General features: G+C 38.5%; 1 protein-coding gene across 2 annotated transcripts in view; it reads left to right on the forward strand.

Moving 5' to 3' along the window:
• The first annotated feature begins 908 nt into the window (after positions 1 to 908).
• The window catches only part of LOC110457246 (otopetrin-2-like), a 46,039-nt gene continuing 28,038 nt past the window's right edge, over positions 909 to 18,909 (forward strand). The window contains exon 1 of one of the 2 annotated variants that reach the window (XM_021508431.1): positions 909 to 1,542. In XM_021508431.1, coding sequence (XP_021364106.1) covers positions 1,205 to 1,542 — 338 coding nt within the window. In that variant the 5' untranslated portion in view covers positions 909 to 1,204. Of the gene's footprint in view, positions 1,543 to 16,416; positions 16,457 to 18,909 lie in introns of those variants that run through there. The other variant, XM_021508432.1, reaches the window with a different exon arrangement.

Below are 18,909 nucleotides of genomic sequence, written 5' to 3' on the forward strand. Positions count from 1 at the left end.
TGTTCCATATTTGTCATTGTTTACCAACAAAGCTGACTCATACGAATCAATATCCAGCATCCACGCTTCTTTTGGCGCGCTTCCATTGGTCGTCTGCGCGTTAGGCTATCCCACGCTATTTTAACCAGGTTATCGATCCGTTACTCATGCTATTTCTGGAGGATTCCCTTTCCACGAGAAAAAAACATCAACAATGCAACAATTAGTCATTGTGATACGACTCAGGTTCACCAATTTCGCAATCATGTATGAGCCATCTATAGACTCGTACATAACCTATAAATATAAGCACTGAATGTTTCCTCGCTTCAGATTCATGATTTCACACAAGGATGTCAGTAACTTACATATCAGTAATCTTCCAACAATATTACGTATTTCAAAGTAGTGTATTGAAATTTAAGTTTTGAAAATAGTTTTTGCAATTGCAGTTTTATTTAAAACCTTTTTAAGTGTATCTTTTTTCATGAATGAAAATAATTAACCACGGAATTAGATTAAGTCTGCTCTTTTAGTGGAAATATTTCTTACTAATTACAAGAAAAAAAGATAACTACGAATCATTTTACAAGAAAGAAGAAAACAACGAATCATTGTGCCGGTGGATTTATATACATGTAAGTAATTTGTGAATATAACAATACTTTCCAATTCGGGCGAAAATACTTCAAACACCATCAAGGCATATATTATAACATTTTACTCTCATTTTCAGTTCAGAAAGAACGACCTCGTGCTGGTTCTCTGAATAGCTCCCTACCGATCCCCTTTCTGGCCCCACTGTGAGCCGGGATATTGGCGCACTCCCCCATTCCCTTGTCACCCTCCGCGCGGCCCGCTGACTGAAAAATTAAATACAAAACCCTCTGGCTCGCCTGTACTGGAGTCAGAGCGCTAACTAACGTGACTCGGAGAACACAGAGCCAGGCTGTGTGTACTACGGGAGTTTTTACGCATGGATGGCTAAATATACGTGCTACTTTACACACGGGAGAGTTTGGAATTTCTTGACGGCGAAAATGGAATAATTATTACAAAGGAAATTGTAATATTTTGTAAAAAGATACGCCGTATTTTTAACAAAATAAAAATGTCCAGTGTGATTTTACTTGGGTACGAGTTTAATTGGTACCAGTTGATATAGTATTTCAGTGCTTTGTAGTAATATAAGAAGTGTGAGTATTTTCCGAGATCAGGATTCATCATGAATATTGGAAAGGAACAAAATAACGTGGATGACAACCGGAACCACTTTAACCATGTCGGAGTATTCATGCCGGAGTCGGATTCCGGGGACGATTCCGAGCCCACCTACCGGGCCTACAGCGATAACGTGGATACGGATGTGAGTAACACACAGGACGAGGGGGACGCGCCCTCACCCCCCGCCCCACGGGCAGATAGGAGGGTACCTGTAGTGCCCCTCAATAACCTCAACGTGTTGACCAGCAGTGATTCGGACAGTTGCACAGACGCCGAGTTTCTCGGTGGTCAAACGACTGACGACACTAGCAGTACGTCGGAGTCCGAGGAAACTCAAATGTAAGTATAACCGTTACCTTTAACGTTTTCTTGCTGACAAATATCACCATTTTACAAGTTGATATTACAGAAAGTATTTGGATACAAAAACAGATGGATTTGACATGTATATATGTGGCTGACAATGGACACTGTCCGTTTATGTTTGACCGTTGGACAGCTTGTATGGACGGTTCAAATATTTGATGGACGACACATTGACCACAGAAATACAAAAGACGTTCCTTAAACATTTATTACATTTCTTTTTCAAACTAGATCGTGAAATGGACCTATGGTCAATTCCGATCTTTGAAAGAATATCCAATTTAAATCTGACACAGAGTCACCATGGCCATGTGTTCAGAAGGGGACGGTTTATTGTGGCCCATAAATGAGTTTAACCCAATAAGTCACGGTCTGACTGAACTTTCCTGTTCGGTTTAAGAAGTTAACGCGTGTTGTCTATGAACGACCAGAAATAGCACCTAAAATACAAAGCGCCGGTAATGTAGCAACACGCGCGAAAGTATAAAACTCATAACATGACATCATACCCACGCACGCTGCCGATCCAAGATGCTGTCACATCTGGCACCGAGCACGCTCTATTAGTCAATTATATTAAATTCCATCGTTATCCTGTCAATAGCACGCATCTGTGTAATACATACATTATTAATAGTCTTTATAAAACCAGAGGTATACAACATGTAAATGTACGGAAGATCCACGACTGGTGTCAACCATTCTAGTACTGGGAATTCACACTGTGTTACACCTAATGGCCATATTTCTGACAGCTTGTCCTCGATTTACTTCCTATTAACCTTTGTCTACCATAGGCTTCTACGGGGAGACCAACGGCTTTTAACAATTCTTTAATATAACCCAGGAACTAAATACGATTTTTGACCATGAACATCTTCCATACTGAATATTTTCATATTTTAATCGACAAAATAAAGCATAAATATCAAATTTCAAGGCGTATGTGTTGAATGCAAGCTAACCATACCGCGCTGATAAAAATCACTATCCTTTAACAAATAGTAAACAATGGTTTTACTAGCCCAGTCGACCTTCGACAGATAGCGACACCGCAGCACAAAAGGGCAGTTAGACCCTTTTAGGGGCCATCCGGATAATTGAAAAGAATTATGTGAAAGCTAGAACCTTTTAGGGTTCATCTAGATAAGCCCGGAAGAAGTTTATTTGGAAAATTTAACAGCCCTGCTCGTGTCATAATGTTTGATTTGTGTCGGTCGCTATAATAGGTTTAGTTCTTCCCTGGCCTCGAGCAAAGCCGAGCTGATCGTCAGTCATGATGATGCCTTGATCACTTTCACTCCTTCCTGTAATAGAGAGTACTTCGTCGTTGAACGATAATCATGGCACTGTATAGAACAATATATTTTCCCTCGTTTCTTTGATTACAGAGTTATAGATGAAAATAAATACGAATTTACGAAGATTTCAAAGCAAGCTTTCTCATTCGTAAAACACCTTATACAAAGGCGTGTACTATCAGTGGTTTAATTCAAGGGAAAAGTTTCTGTTGTACAATAGGCCATTGACTATGGATCTCCACTTAATTCATACAGTTTGGCTTAGCTTTGGGTTAACTCGAGGTTCCAGAGTCATCAGTGCTCGACTTAGACATGGTAACACATGTGATAACACGTGTCTTATAGGAGTTGGATACAGCACCATCATCCCTTCTGTTTCCTGATGTCATTAAACAGTCATTAGCCGATTTCTGGACTAGCACCATCTTTAGTCGTCTCCCACTCTGACTGTACAGTGACGGGATAATAGCCTAGAATGTAAAGCCCAGTAATCCGAAATACAATGTTTCCTATGATAAATTACTATCCAACGTATAAAACAAACATTAACCTTCAATTAACCTCAACAGTAATCTTAACTTACCCTAACGTCAGCCAATTAATGTTAAGCTCAACTTAACTCATGTAACATTAACCTTAACCCGTAACTAATTAATCGAATCTCATCTAACATTAACCTGCACTAAACCTTAACCTCGATTAACCTTAACCTAGAAAGCATAAACCTAGTAAACCTTCACCTGGTAAACCTTCACTAAGTAAACCCTAACCCTGAAAACCTTAACCTAGTAACCCTTAACCTAGAAAGCATTAACTTAGTAAACCTTATCCTAATAAATCTTAACCTAGTGAAACTTAACAGAATCCTTCACATAACCAAATCAACTTAACCACGACTAATCTTAACGCCCGATCAAACCTAACCCAAACCTTTACTAATATGAACTAACTATATTTAACCGTAACCTCAGCTCTAACCCCTGACTTTTTAGTGCATTGTTTTGACGAATTCTTCTCGTAACGATAAGGTTAAGGTTAGACGAGATTATGGTTAGTAATGGTTAATGTTAGTGAGGTTAGTAAGGTTCGGGTAAGTGTAAGATACCATGGGTTAAATAAACACATCAATTTACCATACATTGAATTTCAGACAAGCGAGCCTGAAGGATATCAGAACTGGGTAATATAAGGCGGACACCCTAAGATTCGACTATCATGTACTCTCCTATCTCACAATATCCACTAGGGCTTAGAAATAGGAAGTGCAATGACATGAACGTTTGGAAATCTTCAATCAACGTTTTAGTCAAATTGCTTGTGCATTATAGACCGCATTATAGGGATAAAACATAGCAATTGTGTCAAATATCATTTGTTCCTGAGCGATCAACAGTACAGATAATCGCTTTAGAAACTAGAGCAGCGCTGAGTTGATCCTTGGGGTGCTGGAGTTTTATTTTAATCACGAAGCTGACAGATTTATAAGGAGGAATTGATGTTTATGATCACTCCCCAACACGACGCCCTATTTTATCTATACAGAGCGATACAGTGTCCAGGTACAAGCTCTACAGGTCCCGATATCGGCCACGTGTGTGACTTATGTCTTCAGTAAGTCATCGATAAGGCTTGCTTCACCCAAACGATGTATACCATCCCGTAGATTCGGAAAAGTCAATGCTTGAGATATTAACAAATTCTATTCAGTTCAATGTTGATCGCCCTCTTGTAATTACAAATTAATTTGAAGATTGAAGATATTTGTTGTTACATTAAAAAAAGAGTGTAATAGCATTTCAACACATGCTTTTTCATCCTTGGATTCAATTGTTGACACAAACTTCAGAAATTGATTTATTGACAAATAAGGATTTGCATATAGTGGGTTTGCGTTAGATAAAAATCCTGGTACAAAGTGTACGTCCATGTAAACACGCGCTTTCGGTCACTGTTAACCGAGACCGTCAAAATACATAACGCACTTAATTCTGACGAAAAAAACTAGCGTATGTTTTTAATTATACTGCTTTATAGCACAAGGGGCGGTAATGGTAGCAGCAGGACCCGGGCTGGTTTCTCTCTCTTCTCCTTCCAGCTCAGGAGTAAAACCCGACATGTATACTACACTATTGAGCGCCTCCTCACGACTTTCACAATTGCAGAAAATCGGCAAAGTGCGAAACGCCAGATTATCAACGGGTCTAGTCAGTTCTCGAATGCGTTTTTTTTTTTCAAAAGTAGGAAAGCAACATGGCGCAACAAAGACGGAAGAAAGATTTCACGGGTCGTTCCACATGTTAATGATATAACTGCTGTGTACGGATATGTGTAACGACGGTTACAGCATACTGTAATGATGATGTTACGTCTGGTCGTGTGTTAGTATACAGTTTGGTAAATACCGAGAACATTTATCTTAATTAATTATGTTCATACAACCGCGCCTTAATATCGGCCGTAAAGAACTGACAGAGGGATGTTGTTTCTTGTTTCTTTTATGAACTAGATGGAATTCAGATTTAAATTAAAAAATGCGGTATATCTGTAAACTTAGTTTTAAAATCATATGTGCTTGGGGTGAAGTTTTGCGATACCTTCACTTGTCTGTTGTTTCGAATTGCTGTGTATGTCTCTAAATGTGATTTGAGAGTCATGACGTGTTGCTATAATGTGACCTAGTTTCAGTGAGGCACAGTGACATTTAAATTGATTCTTTTCATTTCTGTTGATGAAAAAATAACACAATTTGAAAAATGGCTTTAAGGAAATGTAAATTAAACACGGGGCCTTTTAATGTTAAAATGCAAGCAACTCCGGTGAGATTAATTTCCATTGAAATTGCATACACACAGAAACAGATGTTACATGTAGAAATAAAATTATCATTTTCGTTATTCACCGATAATGAAACATTATGAAACACTTTAACTTTGGAAATCAATATTACAACAGCCCTGTATATAATATTATATAACATTAACTGGGATACGGAAGCTCAGAGGGACACTTCTCTGCCTTTGATTAACAGTTCTACAATATCCGTAATCGATACATCAGCCTATTATATACGATTACTACAGAGATCTAGAAGCCATGGGCCAAACTGACGGACGAATGATTTCTGTCCGCTCGCAGCTTATACGATATATCTTTTCAGTGACATCAACCTTTTGTGTAAAGTCAAGACATTTTTCACACGAAGGTGTAAATATCATGTTTCCGTGACCCCGTAGCCCCCAGGATGAAATAGTTGACCACACATAGAGTACCTTGTGACCCCGTAGTCACTGGGTTATAGTGACCCCGGACTTAACTTGAGTTCATTAAAATAGGGACAGTGTACCGATCTTGACCTTTGACACCGTGTCGGTTGGTCATGCTATTATGATGATGTGTCTGTCATTCAGCAGTGGAACTATTGTATCTTTTATATTATAAAAAGTCCGGTCTATGTCCTCCAGTATTGAACGTCTGCATATGTAAGGTCAGAGCTGTCTTTCATTCTTTCCTATGATTCTTTCCTTCACCAAAGAAATATTAAAGGATCTCCAATATTGCGTGACACGTACTGCTAGTAAAGCCTATTGTCAAAGAGGATTTTGAAAAGTCGGTAAAACATGAATATCAAATCTTGCAAGAATTTCTCAAACTAGTAAGTTCTCGATCAAATGAAGTAGGGCGTGCTTTTAAACGAGCTACATATACTTTCTATGAATCGCCAGGTCAGTACGCCATGCGTGCAACCAAATCAGTGAAATAATTATATTCAGACATGATAAAATAGATTGATTGATTGATTGATTGATATGTTTTACGTCCGCTTCACTACCGAGTAGTTCGGTTATCCAGCGGACGATGAAATAGAAATAGGTTAGCTTTATATAAAGGCAAGTGTAATATCATGTAAGTGTCACACATTCTTCCCAATAAAGTGACCAGTAAAGATATATGTCGTATGTAAGGCCTATGGTGTTAGTTCTCTCGGTATGTTAGCGCCTCTTTTGACACTTCTCCATGCCTCAATGGTAACAGATGGCAGCCCATTTTACTCCACATGACGTCATGACTGAGCCTTGTCTGGGAACCGTATTGTGAGTCCTAATTATCTGGTTTGGAAGGTTAGGTAAGTTAGAGGAAGAGCCGGCCAAAGAACGTACGTAAATACAGAAAGGGAAAAATAGGGGATAGAAGGGTAGGCAGGGAGGATGTTTTCGTAGCAGTGCCAAGTGTTGACGTTTAGGGGGGTACCTGACGGTCTCACAGAAGTGCAATATCACACAAGGATATCGGGTAACCTACATGTTCTGTTCCTTCAAGCTTGTACTACATAACCTAGACTCCAGACAACTACTCTTTTTTTTTTTTTTTATCAAAATTCTATTTTGAAAAGTGCCTTGTGTACGCTTATATATATATTTTTTTTTTTATTAAATTGCCACCATGCTGTTGGATGCTTTTCTGGAATTTTGTCAGAAATAAATCAAAGCTTAAAAAGATCGCATCTGTCCTGTCTGGTACAAGTCCAATAGACGCTTGTCCTGAATGGGAATCTCTGCGTAATGTCCAATTGACGTTTGCCCTGCCTGCTAATCCCGGTACAATGCCCCATGTACGCTTGTCCTGCCTGCTAACATTTCTTACGTACGCTTTCAAAGACCAGCTATCGACAGTATACAAAGCTTTACGTACGCTTGTCAAGCTTGTTAATCCCGGTACAAAGTTCTTTGTACGTTTGTTCCGTCTAGCAACCCCAATACAGTGTTCTGTGTACGTTTGTCCTGTCTAGCAACCCCGGTACTGGTTTCTGTGTATGTGTGTCCTGTCTAGCAACCCCGGTACAGGGTTCTGTGTACGTTTGTCTTGGCTAGCAACCTCGGTACAGGGGTCTGTGCACGTTTGTACGGTCTAGCAACCCCGGTACAGGGTTCCGTGTACGTTTGTCCTGTCTAGCAACCCCGGTACAGGGTTCTGTGTACGTTTGTCTTGTCTAGCAACCTCGGTACAGGGTTCTGTGCACGTTTGTACTGTCTAGCAACCCCGGTACAGGGTTCCGTGTACGTTTGTCCTGTCTAGCAACCCCGGTACAGGGTTTCGTCTACGTTTGTCCTGTCTAGCAACCCCGGTACTGGTTTCTGTGTATGTGTGTCCTGTCTAGCAACCCAGGTACAGGGTTCTGTGTACGTTTGTCCTGTCTAGCAACCCAGGTACAGGGTTCCGTGTACGTTTGTCCTGTCTAGCAACCCCGGTACAGGGTTCCGTCTACGTTTGTCCTGTCTAGCAACCCCAGTACAAAATTCTGTGTACGTCTCCGACACAGAGTCACACTGACTCTTGTTTTGCCCGTTTATCCTGGCGAAATGTCCAATATCCGCTTGTCGCTGCCCTGCCTGTTATTCCTGGTACTAATCATACGAAGGTACGCCTGGCAACAGTTAAAATTCTTAACCCAAAAGAGTTTCTGGTGTTACGCCAGCGATTTCAGATTGCCTGCATCCATTTCCTTCTCCGAAGATTTTACGCATAATTTGATTTGCTGTATCTTTCGGTCATGCCTGACCTTCAATGATGTTTCACATTACCATACAACACTGATAATCATACATAAATAGCTGTACCGGAGAGTTGCTGATTCGGCTGTACTCGGACAAAATATGGTGGCGATCGACTTCCGGTTAATCAAGGTGCGACTCCTTGATACACCGGAAGTCAATTGCTGTCATACTCTGTATATAAACACAGTTTTAAGCTTTTATTGGTTACTAGAGGCTGAATTAAGTTTATGCTTAATGAGATTAGAGAGTTTATTAAGTTTGTGGGTTATTGTTTTTGTTAAGTATGTTGAAAACTTGGTTCTAACTTCAAAGAACCACTACATATGAAACGGGAGGTCCATGCACAGGTACATGAGAATTAAGACACTATGCTAGTTATTTGAAGTATCTCCTGATCGCTGAAATTGATGTGCTTCACTGTGCCATATATTAGCAGGGAATAACGGCCCAGCTTTCCAACCTTCTGATATATACAGTTCATATTGCGACATTTTTGGGGTTTTGATCAAACCCATCTATTAATGCTTTCAACATTCTGAAAAGGTCACTAGTCACGGGTGAAAATACGGTAACATTATAAATTTAAACAAAGCTTAATGTAAAAAGTAAATGTAGTTCACACGAAACTAGAACCGGAAGGATTTACAAACTTATCAATCAAATCACAAAAACACTTTCTAAATGTATTTTTTCTTTCAAACCATTCGTGTTAAAATGCATTAATTTTCGTTTTCTTTTTAAACCGTATAGTTCATTGCACATAGAGGTAACTGTGGCTTAAACTGAGCGGAGACAGAGAAAACGGTGTCTGCATATTTTTAAATATATCGACACGCGATGCACCGATTAAAGCTTGATCGGCATGCGCATTTATACAACTACGGCAATTCGACCCGACTGGACAGAAGATATATGAATGGCGCCTTCCCATTCACTCTCATGCTCAATATACATATGTATCCTTATTTTGTTAGACCCTGTAAAGTGTACACCCCCGTGCCACACATAAATATTTACATATCATCTGCAAGTCCATTATTTGAACACAGTTGGATCAGTGTCATCCTTAAGCTTCTCTTCCCGCCTCGAATAATGTTAGCACATCATAAGAAAAAAACCAGTTATGTGTCGTTAGGCTATTCTATGAATATCGTTGACACGGACGATACAAATACTTTATAACTGAAAACTATAAATGCATGTGAACATTTATTAAGCATTCGTGCCGCTATTAAGGCAACTCATCAACGGTTACAAACTGCATTGCATGAAGTCTGCCAGCAAATATGGATGTTCAATCCGTATTTATTTACCATTCTATGGTACTGCCACTATATGTCATCCTTTCAAGTTTAGATGTCATTCATATCTTCTGTGAATGCCATCGCCAACTTGAAGACGTCTTTATTATTGTGACATTATATTTGTTACGGTGTATACCACTTACCTCCCTAGAAGATGGCTGTTTTATTCATTAAAGAGGCATACGCAATAAACGCATTTAATTGAGCTAAATGCTGGACTTTGAAAAATAAATTTAATTCCCTATTAGTTTGAAATATTATTTCATGGTTTATATAAGTATTAAAAGCTTTCAGTTGATATTCTTACTTTCTTAGTCAATATAAGAGCAAACGCATGCCCGCTTCATGGAATTTGTACCATTCTAGTTGGCTTTCATTTTGATTATGAATGCCAACTGAATGCAGTTCAATGCAGGAGGTTTTAAATGACATGAGCTATGAATACCCATTCTCTTGTTTTAACGTCATCATAATTGTCACGTTGAATACCATGGATGCTCCTTGGAAGATAGCTGTTCTAACAAAACAAACATACACGTTGCATACACAATTGGAACTAAATACAAAATTAAGATAAATCTTTTAAATTTTGTGAGGTGAAAATACTTCAGATTTGGTAAATATAACCATTGAACAGGTTCAAGTTGCCATTCATATTTAGTGTTTATTAATACAAACTGAAAGCTGTTTGATAGCCCTAGTACCCTGCATCCCCATGCATGGCCACGATTGATACCAATGTACTTTTCCAAACCAATATATCATCCTTTTCTCAAGAATTACAAAAAACGGCACCCTGACGAAAATCACGATCGATGATTGGCTTCGCTTTCCTGTAATTTGCATGTAATTGGATAATAGTCGACAGTGACCCGTTTTGTATAATTTGATTAAGGTCCCTCATAAACAATACTGCCTCTCTAACAGATGGTCAAGGTCAGCATTCACTCATTGTTGGTTCATAACATCATGTACGCGGCCTGATACCGTTCACAGATGTCTCTAAATAAACGCCACGAATTCACGCCTCTTGTTCATTTTATCAACGATAACAAGATAACTATCTAACATGTCTTATGAATATTTTTTTCGAGAAAGAAACTTCCATAAATTGAAATGAAATGCGTTATTCAAGTTTTGGGATTACTCGGTAATGGATGCATTGGTTGAGTTTGCTGGTGCTCACGACTGCATCTTTCAGGTTACATTGCCATTTTAACATTAGTTTGTGACCATCTTATCACCCCGAAACATCCCCGATACAATGGCGGCTAACCGGGGTCTCCGTTTACGAGGCCTTTTCACATCTAACTTGACAGAGGAAATTTGCATTTAAAAATCAATTTAACTCCCGAACAATTGGCGGTGCCCTCCGAGTAATGAACCACTAAATATTATAACGGGAAACATTCATTAAATTTAGTACAGAGATCAAAAGATAGGTGGGCGCTCTTTTTACTTTATAATTTGTCGATGACATTATTGTGAGCTAGTAGTAAATCGATGACATTATTGTGAGCTAGTAGTAAAATGATATAGTGGTAAAAAGACAAAGAGGTTTGACCGTTTATTTTCTATGTTCTGTTAGATACCAAATAACAGCTGAAGTTGTTGTATATTCGCATACAGGATTAGAAATGAATTTTCATTTTCTATCCTTTATATTTTTCTATATAACTTAAAGAAGACCTTTAATATTTGAAGAACACTGGGACTTTGTTCGAGTAAAAAGAATGACTCGTGAATATTACCAGTCTACCCATTATATAATACAGTTACTGGCGACTGGTTCTCAGGAAATAACCTTTCAGTGACCCAGTTAATTCCGTTTGGAAATACTGTTAAGACTATCAAACCAACATAACAACATTGTTTACACATGGACGGATCAGGTCTGCGATTTCATGTTGGACTGGTTCTGGGTTCTCTCTCGACATCCCGCCAAAAACCTATCATAATCTATTGTTTATGACCAATTTGGCAACAGTTTCTGCTTTTTGGATGTTGCACATGCCGCCAATCAACTTGATTGCTGGATAAGTTATGAAAGGCGTGTGGAATTTACTTCAAGCCGAGTAGAATGGTTCTTGGTCAGCCATGTTCAACTTAGATATCAGACATAACCACAGGTGTCAAATGAGTTCTGCTGACTTGCTCATCTCAAACCTAGGCAACCAGCTATATCTAGAGATGACTTTATTTATATTCTATATAGCCAGTCACCACGGCCTTTGATTTGAGGTAAAACTACTTTTTACGTCATTCGAGATAAGTTGCGAGAGGTAGCGATGGTTTAACTTACTAATAAAGCACCGACTCGATTTTTGGTAATAAGTTTTTATGAAGAATTTCTCAACTGCATTTAACTACTAGCGTATCTTCCTCTAGTTTAGCAAGTAACTTAGGTAAAAGAATCAGACATCCAAGTGATCAAATTTATTACAGTATTTTTTTTTCTAAATAATTAAATATCTATTTAATATTCTAGAAACCCCCGGGGACAAGTCTAGATTTTTGGAATTCGTTATAGTTTGCAACTCAGATGCGGCACAACAAACAAGACCCAACCTTAGGAATGACTACAACATTTTATTTGTTTGTCTAGGTTTTGGACTTGTTTAGTTCAGATTCGACCATTATTGCTTTTAACTGTTTTACTACAGAAAAGTAATAACTGACATCTTGTTCTTATCAGAGTGACGTCACAAAAGTAGGTACTCAATAAAACACACTTTAGCAGTAATATTTACTGACAGGAAATAAAAACGTAAATAAAACTGTGAATCGTGTGTTATCGATGAACAAGGGGATATATGTCGTAATAAATTAAATACTGTTGGAGGAACTGTAGTGAAAAGGGTTGGAGAGTGAGGCCGATGAAGTCAAACGTCTGAGAGAGTTGATTTGCCACCAAGATCAACATTCTACATGAAATCCCCGCCTCGAAATTAATGTTGACATATTTGAAAAAGTACAGAGCGCTAATCGGTCTGCTTACTGTCGGCCATAAATGTCCTATGAGCTGACGTGGTTCTGACGTTTATCCTAGCCACATTAATATCATCCATCTTTACAATAAACATTTACACGTGAGGGCAGTTCTTGTAATACTCCCGAAAACGTTTTACTTTGGATTTTCTCTATTAAAATAGATAACTCTATACGGAGGTATCTTCTGATCTTACCAGTAGAGCTAGCATTACATGCTTAAAATAATGGACGCGGTACCAACTATATCTTTTGGGTCGTAGACCTTGTGGTCAGTGTACCAAATAGGTGTTGATGGCCGAAGTACTTCTGCTCACAGCATGGTCAGAGAGCCCACGGAGTATCCCTAAATATACGGCAACCAAGTATCTTAATGGACTGAGTAATGCATGCACGTGTCTCTATAACCATATAACGTATCTCTATAAACTGTACAGTTTTACCATGTACAGTATCCAAGAACTGTCTAAGGTATTATAGCGGCTTTAGAAGATAGGACAGCGTCATGACGTTGTTTTTGAACTTATCATTATAAGTTGAAATGTCTATCCACCTAGGTGGTAGATTGCATTAAAATGCCCCGATCCCCACCCCCACTTTCACCCTTTGACATGTAGCAATAATTTAGATTGCATCATATTCAAAGTATATTTAATAACTTTCTCCGCGTATTAATTTAAATTAAATATTTAGATAAAATAATTGCCCACGTTTAATGATACCTACCGTTTCATGTCAGTCCTAAAACTATATTTGTCCAAATAACCTCTTTTTTCTTTCTTTGTGTGAGGGGCTTTCATTGGAATATCGTCTATAAAACCAAAAGTTCACTGAACCTCATAAAAGGCTACACCCCCTGCTATAGCATGTCAAACACATCAGAGGCAGATCTGCAAAACATCGCAATAGATCCCCGACCCGCATATTAAATGACACAGTTGCTAGCCACTATAAAGAAAAAACAGCCCCGCTACTTGATAGATTGTATCGTTCTTCTTGAAATCGTAACATATTCGAAAAAACAGTCTTAGTCTCATCACACTGTGGTTAGAGAAACAGGGTAAGATTTATCACCAGTTTCTGACATATCATAATTCAAAACTCAGAAACAAACGGGGTTGTTTTTCTGTGTTTCAACAACAAACAGACAGGGGAGGATCGTCTTGGACTTGATCTGTTATTGGTATTGCCATTCTTATCTCAGACTCTCGCCTTTTATTTGGATTTCGACTTATTCAACTCCGGTCAAGACTCTGTGATTTTAATGTAAGGTTGGTGTTGTCAATACAAATGTTCGCATAATGCCAATCTGTATTCTGTTTGTACTTTCATGTTATAATACACTTGTAGGCATGCTATCTCTAAAATATATCTGTATTGTGTCGCTCTGTAGTTTTGATGATTACTCTGGATATATTATACACGTATTGTAGATGGGCAGTACCGTGTCTGTGAAATAATGTGATTTAAATCATATTTATTTGTTGAGACTATAACTTATTCTAACTTATTGTAATGTACTGTAATAGTTTACACGGCTATATAATATAAAATAATGTACTATGATAGTATATAGTTTACGATACTGTAATCTATTGCAATGTAATGTAACCATCATGAAGTAGACGGAGCTATATCTTATTGTATTTGTGTTGTGATAGTAAAAATACTAATATATAAACATATATGTGGTAATATATTAAATATTTCATTGTAATTTATTGTGATATAACTTATAGTTGGTGAGACAATAAATCACTGTAATGAATTTTAGTGTTTAAGCTAAACCTTGAGAGAATTATATTTTGATAGTCAAGACGAATAGTTTATCAAATATTTCCTCACTAAATAAGTGAGATCATAAACTGGCACCTTCGCGGATACCTCCAATTATTTACATTTGTAGGTATCTTAAAAAGTCGAACTACTACATATACCGAGGATGTTTTTTGTGTAGACAAATAATGCTTGAACCTTACACAATAACTGTACAGTGCGGCTGGTAATGTGTAAAATATAAATCTTCACCGCTGCACTGCCTACAGATTAGTTTGCTTTGGATATTTGTGTGGGGTCATATCTCAGCATGATGTAATCCCTCACGTGCCCAGTGTTCACGTGACATACTAACTCTACCATGCATCGTAAACTTTTTTTTCACATCCTGTTCCACCAGCATTTGTAGAAAATATCACCACGATATAACTTCCGGAATCGTTATCATAATGTTTTTGCTTCTTGAAGTCGAATGACACCCGTGCCAACTTATGCACACAATTGTGTTACCCCTCCATTGTATTGACTGAAGGAGGGGGTTAAATTGGGAGGGGATGTTCTAACAAAGAATACAATGCATGTAGTTTTATATTTTACCTTTTTGTCTCACCACTAAAAGTGTCGATGATTCTTGGTTTTCATTTTTCTCTCTCACAAATGCCTTGATAAAAATAACTATTAAATAAAATCTCGACCCTCCGTAGTACTGTTAGCCGCTTTCCTTTTGTTCATGTCAAAAACGGTTTTGTCATTGTCGATAAATGTCAATAGTATCTTTATCTGTATCTCGCCTGTATGTTCACATGTAGATAGCAATCTTTGCATTATACGCTTAATATGTTTTTAAGACTAAGTGTGTTTTCCACTGATACATATAACATTAAGAGTAGTTTGTAGTCTGTTCACCATTATTAGTGCGGCGTCCATGTTTACCAGAGGTTACGGTAGAAAAGTGAAGGCGACGGTGATGCACCCTGTCACACACCTAAAGTCGGTATCACTTTGAAGCTTTGAATTGTGATTAATGAGCAAATTTACGCTCCGCTGTGACCTTGATATCCGAACCGTCTTTTGTACAATGTACATAATGTATGTATTGGTACGGATGACAAGGCAGTTACTTTCGGGGAACATTTAAAAGTTTAACGACTTTTACTCACAGTCTGTGATTTATTGTAATAGTAATAATTAGTAATAATATCTTTGAAAATAAAGTCGGTTGTTTGCTACAACGACCTCCATGCTATCAATAAGCTGGCCAGCTTGATTGAGAGCAGGTAAAACCGCTAAGTTTGCTTAATACCGATACAAATCAAGATATCAAATGCAAGCTATAGAAGGTCATAAATCACGAATCGACACACAACAATGCATCGTGAAAATAGTGTCTCATTTTGTCTTTTAAATTATAATTTGGAAAATCCAGAGGATATTGTTCGAATTGAATGGAACGCAAATTCCTTGTTTCCTAAATTTGACAACAGTACATTTGTTTTTGTTGCAAAGTTGTAAATGAAAAGTGTTAAAGCAGAGAATACAATATACAGACCTACAAGGTCTATAAGGATATGCCCAGTGGAATTATTCATAGATTATCATTTCCGATTAGTTTTATCAAATGTGACGTAAATTATGATGTTTTGATGGCGTTAGGCAAGGCTGCCCATTATGTCCACATCTACTCCCCAGGGCATGTGTAATATATGTGTGCTGGTGTTCTATAGATCAAACGGATTATCTCGGAAATATATGCAACATTAAAGTCTGTGGTCGTTAGAAAATAGCCAGGTTTGACCTTTGACGGGTGTAAAACGGACATACAACTCGGTCATAAAAAAATCCCTCAAAAGGACCCAATACTTTCACATCTCACCGGCTTATTTGTGCTATTGTAGTATATGTAACTAACATGTAAAGGACAGCAGACGTATTTCAATGTTTAATGATTTTGGATAACCCTTTAAAGGTACGTTGTCATGTTAAATACATTAACATTCCGTGAAGTGTCTCACACGAAATTGATCAGTGAGTTAAATAATTACAGTATATACTGGTTTTTACATGTGAAACGAGTTTGATATCGGATGTATCGTAGGGCAGGGGCATGGGAATATAAAGACGAGGTCTCTTATTGCTCAAATGTTTTTTTTGTATTGCTGTTTGTCATGTGATCAATGCAGTAGTCCTATTGACTTAAACACGTTTTACCGTCGTATGTCCCGAGTTGTTGAGTGGCCCCGGTACCATAAGTGGACACTGTCGACATGTGTCTTTAGTTGTTGTGTGTCTCCTATTATCAGTCTCATGCCCATATGACCTTAGTTGTTGAGTGGTCATCAGTAGACACGTCGTCATATGAGCTTAGTGGTTGAGTGGTCATCGGTAGACACGTCGTCATATGACCTTAGTGGTTGAGGGGTCATCAGTAGACACGTCGTCATATGACCTTAGTTGTTGAGTGGGCATCAGTAGACACGTCGGCATATGACCTTAGTGGTTGAGTGGTCATCGGTAGACACGTCGTCATATGACCTTAGCTGCTGAGTGGTCCCGGCATCGGTAGACACGTCGTCATATGACCTTAGCTGCTGAGCGGTCCCGACATCGGTAGACACGTCGTCATATGACCTTAGTTGTTCAGTGGTCATCAGTAGACACGTCGTCATATGAGCTTAGTGGTTGAGTGGTCATCGGTAGACACGTCGTCATATGACCTTAGTTTTTGAGTGGTCATCAGTAGACACGTCGTCATATGACCCTAGCTGCTGAGTGGTCCCGACATCGGTAGGCACGTCGTCATATGACCTTAGTTGTTGAGTGGTCATCAGTAGACACGTCGTCATATGACCTTAGTGGTTGAGTGGTCATCAGTAGACACGTCGTCATATGACCTGTTGAAAGGCCCAGATTATGACATGATATAAAGTTGGTCACACACTTGTTCTTGAAACACATAATGGCAACGTGATAAAATCTAAAACCACTAGTAGTACGACACTATGGTTTGTGATTCATAACGATGTTAGAGTCGTTTTGAGTACCTGTTTTATTTTATCAACGAGATTTTCGACATTTGCCATTGCACCACACCTGCCCCCCGTACAGAGCAAGGCAATGGTACCGTGTGACACTGACTGGTGCGGTGATGAGTTTCTGTCATCGACAATTGATGTTTTCCTTTTATTGACGATGAATTGAGGAGTAAATAGGTTGTAACGGATACGGTCCTATGGAATTCCTCGCATTGTCCTTCCGTCAGATATACTTGGTCACGATAGAAGTCAACAAGTGTAGGGCCAAACCTGTACAACCCTCGAGGTTATTTGTTTTATTAACCATTTCCCCAAACACTGTTAGTGCGACATGTCTTTCTCTATTCCTGTCGCTTCTATTCACCCTGTCTGCATATTTTTCCCTGTCGATTTTTCTGTTCGGACCAATTTTTACCAGTCTAGTTATCTTATCTTTCGCCAAAGGTCAAAACTAACATTTCAAACAGTAATGAACGCAGCGTCTAGATGTCAATGGAAAGTGAAGTTCCGTTTGGGCGTTATGCTGATTGATGTATATATTATCTATAGCAAGCTCAATAGGAACAATGCCTGTTTTTGTAATGTTTTGGACAGCCGCTATACCCATATATAATTATATGCTGTATATCAATCTGGTTCTGAAAATGAGCTGTGAATACTTGGTGACGACAGACAATACCCAGGTGTATGAGGTCAGTTCACCATAAAATGGAATTCCTCAAAGAGGAGTCGATTTCTTCATCTTGAGCTGACGACAGACGGAAGGAATAACTAGCAGAAGCCGTGTTCATCCAAGGCCCGAACGTCGTTGCTTTCCAAAACGACCACGTGTATTATAACAGAGATGCACAGGTTTCACGTGATTTGAACGTGTTACGGTAACGTTACTAAATTTATTTATTATAAATTACAAATATAACACACGTGTTCAAGATGTCAATGGACTTATAGTTTCGAAAACGCTTGAAACAAGTTGATAACAGCTATTCTATTCACTATTCCATTCTTACGAATGGTAACGGCAGACCACAGGGACACGTTACAAATGTCTGAAATACACACATATGCTATACTGATATGGGTCACAACACACATAAACATACACAAGGGAAGAAGCTTCGTCAGAGCACTACCGGTACCGCCAAATTTCAAATGAAGATTTCCAACACTTACTTTTGTTATTTTTTTCAGCGATCTGCGGCGATAGCTTCGGTTTGAATTGTAATTAAATAATCCATCATGATCAATTGTGTAATCATTCGTCTAATACATCCAATCAAGCACTTTTTCGGGGAATTTGCAGTTTTACCGCCATGATTAACTTGAACCTGACCCGGAAATGACGAGGGCTTTTCGACATGTCTTTATACCATACTGCCAAATACTA

Source organism: Mizuhopecten yessoensis, unplaced genomic scaffold (genome assembly GCF_002113885.1).
Source record: "Mizuhopecten yessoensis strain PY_sf001 unplaced genomic scaffold, ASM211388v2 scaffold9049, whole genome shotgun sequence".
Lineage (NCBI taxonomy): Eukaryota > Metazoa > Mollusca > Bivalvia > Pectinida > Pectinidae > Mizuhopecten > Mizuhopecten yessoensis.